The 6,103-nt window shown below is 58.5% G+C and overlaps 1 protein-coding gene across 1 annotated transcript; it reads left to right on the top strand.

Moving 5' to 3' along the window:
* The first annotated feature begins 219 nt into the window (after positions 1–219).
* Positions 220–2,242, top strand: FAM43A (family with sequence similarity 43 member A). Its single transcript, XM_040074131.2, has one exon. It carries the CDS (start codon positions 239–241, stop codon positions 1,325–1,327), a length of 1,089 nt encoding a protein of 362 aa, XP_039930065.1. The 5' UTR covers positions 220–238; the 3' UTR covers positions 1,328–2,242.
* Positions 2,243–6,103: the final 3,861 nt, after the last annotated feature.

The raw sequence follows: 6,103 nt of genomic DNA, 5'->3' as shown, positions 1-6,103 counted from the left end.
GGCTGCGAGCAGCGAGCCGCCGGCTCGGCGGGCCCGGGCAGCGGGCGCTCCGCCCTCGGTGCGCGGGGCCTCCCCTCTCCGCGCCCGCGGAGCGCGGCGCCCGCCTATATCTACGGCCGCGGCGGCCCGGCGCCCGCAAGGATGTGAGGCGGGCGGGCAGCCCAGCCGCCGCCGCCGTGGCATGCCCCCCCGCGCCCGGAGCCGTCGGCGCGGCGCCTAGCCGCGGCTCCGCGGGGCCATGCTGCCCTGGAAGCGGAGCAAGGTGGAGCTGGCGGCGGGCGAGGCGCGGCGGCAGAGCAAGCCCAAGGGGTACGCGGTGAGCGTGCACTACTCGGCCCTCACCTCGCTGGCCCGCGCCTGCCCCGAGAGCGCCCTGCACCGCGTGGGCAGCATGTTCCGCTCCAAGCGGCGGAAATTTCGCGTCACCAGCGAAGACCCCACGTACACCGTGCTCTACCTGGGCAACGCTACCACCATCCAGTCCAAAGGCGAGGGCTGCACCGACCTGGCCGTCTGCAAGATTTGGAGCAAGAGCGAGGCGGGCCGGCAGGGCACCAAGATGAAGCTGACCATCAGCGCGCAGGGCATCCGCATGGCCCACGCCGAGGACAAGGGGCTGCGCCGGCCCGGCCACCTCTACCTGCTGCACCGGGTCACCTACTGCGTGGCCGACCCGCGCCTGCCCCGCGTATTCGCCTGGATCTACCGCCACGAGCTGAAGCACAAGGCGGTGATGCTGCGCTGCCACGCCGTGCTGGTCTCCAAGCCCGAGAAGGCGAAGGCCATGGCCTTGCTGCTCTACCAGACTTCGGCCACGGCGCTGGCTGAGTTCCGCCGGCTGAAGAAGCGGGACGACGCGCGGCACCAGCAGCAGCAGCTGGTGGGCGAGCAGAGCATCCCGCTGGTGCCGCTGCGCAAGCTGCTCAACGGGCAGTGCTGCTACAAGCCGCCGGTAGAGCGGAGCCGCAGCGCGCCCAAGCTGGGCTCCATCACGGAGGACCTACTGGGCGAGGAGCAGGAAGAGCGGGCCATGCACTGCGACTGCGAAGACATCCTGGAAGCCCTGGGCGAGCCGGAGGGCGAGCTGCTGCGCCCCAGCACCGGCCGCGGCGAGAGCCCAGAGCTGGGCCAGCTCCTCCGCGACCTGGGCGAGCTCAGCCTGGGCAACGACCTGCGCTCGCTGCGCGCCGACCTGCGCGTCCGCCGCCTGCTTTCCGGAGAAAGCACGGGCAGCGAGTCCTCCCTGGAGAGCGGCGGCACGGACGGGGCCGCCCCGCCCGGCAGCGACGCCGAGCAGCCGCCCCCCGGTGACCCCGAGACCGGCTGAGCTCTCGAGCCCATACGGGCGTGCGCGGTGCCGCCGGGGCGCACCGGGTTCCCTCCGGGAATGCGCGGCCCCGCCGGGGCGCGCCGAGTTCCTTCCGACCCCTCCGGGAGTGCACGGCCCCAGCGGGGCGCACCGGGTGCCCTCCGGCAATGCACGGTCCCTTCCGGGCGTGAGCGGCGCCGCAGGGGCGCACCGGGTTCCCTCCGGGAATGCGCGGCCCCGCCGGGTCGCACCGGGTTCCTTCCGGCCTGTCCTGGAATGCACGGTCCCTTCCGGGCGTGCGCGGCCCCACCGGGGCGCACCGGACCCCTCCGGCCCCGCCGAGGCCCCTCGAGGAATGCACGGTGCCGCCGGGTCCCCGCGGTGTCCCCGCGTCCCGCAGCATCCCGGGGAGCGGCCGCCCCTCCCGTGCCGGTGCCGGTGGCCGCCGGAGCCGGACCCCAACTCGCCGCGGCCCGAGGAGGGGAGGCGGCCGCGGGCTGTTTACCTCCGGCTCAGCCCTTGAAGATCTGCCAAATTCCTGGAATAGCTTTCCCCGGGGAGGGCGGCGGGAGGGAGGTGTTGCGCCTTGTTTACAGTCAGAAATCTCACATCCGAGAGGCCCCCCCCCGCCCCCCGCCGTTTTCTCCATTAAAATCACTCCATCGTGCTGTCGTGTCCAAGAGGTTTGCACTGTTGTGAAGTTGGGATTTTTTTTATTATAATTTTGAAGTTAGACTTTTTTTTTGGGCCCCGGTCCTGTCCCCGGTCTCAATGCTCTAGATCTTTTGCTGTGCAAAAGAAGACTACTTGTGGCTGTTCACCTGTACATAGGGAAATGTATGCAAATACATTTTGTTATTTTTAAGAACACCACCATTTCGATCTCCTCTGTTTGCACATATGTGAAGAAAATAAAGATGATGGTAACTTAAACTGGGGTCACTGTGGCGATTTGGCCTCTGTGTGTGGATTCCTGTAAGGAGCTGGGCGTGGGGGAGAGATCCCTTGGGAAGTGTTGTAGGTGCAGGAGAGCACTGCACAAAAAAGCTGTTTCAAGCATCGAGCGTGATTCCCAAGCTCGCTGGAAATGTTACACTGCAGGGAGACACACTGGGCGCTCAAGGACTCTCAAAAGGCCCAGGGATGAGATTTTCTCTCCGCAGTCTCTAATGATGGGCAAGAAAGTGTGAGAAACCTCTCTTCAGGGTGCTCTGGCTGAATTCTAGTTTGGAGAAACCCAACTGCGGTGCTCTGAGACTGCCCTGAGGCAAGGTGCCCCTCACCTGGGCGCTGGGAATACTGCACAGTGTTAATGTCTGCATCCAGATGCTGCAGCTGGTCCCTCGCTGATTGCAGTGCCAGCCTGAGACACTTTTATAACCTCAGCCAGAGTAAGCAGTGAAGTTGATTAGCCACGGGACTGCAGCGATATTTTTAGCTGTAAATCTGTACGTGGCAGGCTCCCAGGGCAGGAGAGATGTTCTGCTTTCATTTGGCCCCAAGTGGAGGTATCAATTAAGAGATAATTAATCTGTCATTTCTGATGTCTAAATGTTTTCCACTGTGCCTGTGCTGCAATCGGTGGAGATGCAGGAATGTCAATGAAAAGCCTAACCAGCTGCCAGGGCCAGGCCACACTCCTTGTGCAAGGAGCCTGCCTCAGAACTTGTAAATACCTCATTAAAACCCATTGCAAAATCTGCCACCACGCCAGCGAGACCATTGTCTCAGTATGAGTCAGTCAGAGGAGGGAGGCACAGCGGTGTGGCTTTCATGGAAGGGGTAATGGGGAGAGGGGGGGATCCCCTCAGACTGGGCACCTTCTTGCCCAGGCACCTTCTTTCCTTGTGATGGGCAGCGAGATGCAGCAGGCGACAGTGGCCGCTGCTGGATTTGAGCACGCTCAGGCCGGCACTGCAGAGACACCTTGCTAAAGGAATACTGTGTCTTGCTGCTTTTTCTCAGACAAAGCTGCCTTTGCCGTTCCCAGGGAGGGAAGGGGCACGAAGGGGAAATGAAACACCAAGAGAGAGTTTATCCCGAAGTGCTTTCCCCAGTCTGGGGCTTGCCATACTGCCTGGCTGGCAGGGAGCCCTCAGTGCCCGGGGCTGAGGTGAGCGCCGCAGGTCCGAGCCCGGAGCGCTCTGTCACTGCCTGCTCTCTCCCGGGGCAGAGGGAGCCGGCAGTGCTTGGAGCAGGGAGCAGTGCGGCCCCTGGGGAGCAGAGGGCACGCCGGGGAGTCACGGGGGTTAGTTAACCAAACCTCGGTGTTGAATGACCGGGTGGTGTTTGCTTTACATCCTCAGTGTGTGCTTAAAGGTGCTTAATGGCCTGAGCTTTGTCAATGCCTTTCCTCTCTCCAGAAGAGCCATCGTGTCTGCAACAGTGAGAAAAGGTTTTTATCGCATGCCAGAGCTAAAAGCACAATTCCCTGAGCAGCAGTAGCAGCAGCCAGAGCCTGAAGCATTTCCCCTTGAAGCCATTAGCAGGGCTACTGTGCAGTTTCCTTAGAGGCCTGTATAGATCATTAGCTGTAGAGTCCAAATCCCTTTGTGCCTGGGATATTTTGGTACTAGAACCATAGAAAAAATGTCATATGTACATCTGCAGTGCTAGTGTGAGGTTATTCATGTGTGCTTAGCTGCCCTGCCCTCCCCATAGCAGTATGCCTCAGCCTGCAAATGAGAACAAGTGCATGTGAGGAGAAAAAGGTCATTTTATTTTCTTTGCAGCAAGTTTGAAGGAACATCTTCCTAGAAAAGGGAGAGGAGGAGAGAGCGAGACCTTCTCTACAGTAGATTTGAGTAAAAGGCTGAGCTGCTGCTGTTTTTTCTTTTTAAACAAGTAGCTGCTTGCTAAGCTGAAAAGCCTACTGCTGGTACTGCTGGCTGATGGGCTGGTGTGGGGAGGTGCAGCAGGGCTTTGGGAAAAGCCTCTTCCCATACATAGAGGACGAACTGTTCTGTGGTCTCTGCTCCGTGACAGGGCTGATGCCAGTCCCCGTGCCAGGGCTGCTGCCCACTGACAGTGTCCCATGAGTGTGGCAGCGCCCCTGCTCGGGCTGTCGGCAGAGACACGTTCCCTTTGGATCAGGCTCCATCCATCAGCACTAACTCAGCCTTACGGCTGGGGATGGTGAATCAGCCCCTGACGCAGCAGAGGCGTGAGGGCTGCGCAGAGAGCAGCAGAGACACTGAAACTGCTCCCAACAGCTGGCAACCCCATCCCACCACTGCTTTCCCAGGGACGGGCAGGCAAAGCGAGAGCAAAGGCAGCCTGACAGCTCTGCCAGTAGGTTTGAACTGTGGCAGAAGAAGTCAAATGCAGGAACAGCTGTTTGCAGAATTACAGGTCAAGCATTGCTATCTCCCTTGGTGCAAATCCCTGCCCTGCCCAGGCTTGGTAGGCCAGCCAAGAAGGTTTCCAACACAGCAAGGTTGAACACTGAGCTTCACACATCTCTGACCTAGCAGGCAGCGTGTGATGAATTGGCCAGAAAATACCTATAACAAACAACACAACACTAGGAAAGGCAATGATCCTGCTCTGACACATGGAGCCGATGCTTTGGCAAGTCAGCTTAGGTGCTGCACCAGGTGCCTGAGGTTCCTTGAGTGTGTTATGGCTAGATAGAGCATGTGAGTATTCCAGGCAACAATGATGACTCCCAGAATATGAGGAGATTAAGGGGAAAAGAGCCCTTTTTGCTAATACTATTTATTGACTGTGTATTTGCTGGTGTACTACAGATTTTCTCCTGAAAATGAGGCTGAGGGGGGACCGTACAAATGTGGAAGTGTTGGCAGGATCCCATGTACAACTTCTTGTTTTTCTGTGCCCTTAGCATGCCCTTCTCCCATCTTTAGGTCTTCCTCATCCACAACAGGAAAAAATATCATGTGCAACCAGAAAAAATAGCCAGGTCAAGTGGAATGATCCAAGTAATGAAATGACTTTTAGCCCAGACTGTAGTACTGTTTTAGATCCAGAATTATTTGCAGTTTAGTTTGGAGATGTGTCTTCCACGGAGCACATCCAGTTTGCCTGAACAGGGGGGATGATGTGGGAACTGGTAGCTGAGGGGCTGCTTTGGACTCCTGGATGTGAAATGTGCAATGTGAAATAGCACCAGGTCCATGGTGAAAACTTCAACCTTTTTGGGGGCTACAGGCAATACTCAGTATCGAGTACAACCCTGGGACAGTTCCAAGTCACCTTCAGCACACACACTGTGACTCTCAGAGAAGCAGGAAGGCGTCAGGATTTCCTCCTTGGCGATGTGTTGGAGAAGAGCAGTTGACCTGTCCCACTGCTGTTAGTCATTACCAAAGCATCACAACTGTCCCATTGCCCAATTCTTGGCCATCACACCAAACCCTCTATTATTCGGTGGGGAAAAGATCCCCAATTTCAGCCTGCAGCGAAGGCACAGGGCAGACAACCAACTGTCAAACTGTCCAAAGGGGTTGTGGGTGACAGCACTGCACAGCCCCTGGTTTTCTTGGGTGAAGGTGGGCAGGGTCCCACTGGTGATGAGTAAAACTGGTGTGCTGCAAGGAGAGTGCAGTGCCAGCCAGATATGTCTGACCTCCTGCTTCTCCTGGATCTGGGGAGAAGAAAACCCTGCATTTCCAAGGTCAGCAGCAGCCCCAGCTCCCGCAGAGTTCATGTGCTGTGAAGGCGTCTCCCCCTCCTCACCCCAGCCGCTGGTAGCAGCAGGGGCTGTTTTCCTCAGCAGCTGGAAGGAGATGATGTGCAAGGACAGGAATGCGAGGGCAGGCAGCCAGGGCAGCA

Source organism: Hirundo rustica, chromosome 10, assembly GCF_015227805.2.
Source record: "Hirundo rustica isolate bHirRus1 chromosome 10, bHirRus1.pri.v3, whole genome shotgun sequence".
Lineage (NCBI taxonomy): Eukaryota > Metazoa > Chordata > Aves > Passeriformes > Hirundinidae > Hirundo > Hirundo rustica.
The sequence above is the reverse complement of the archived record's forward strand: the minus strand, read 5'-3'. Positions and strand labels throughout refer to the sequence as shown.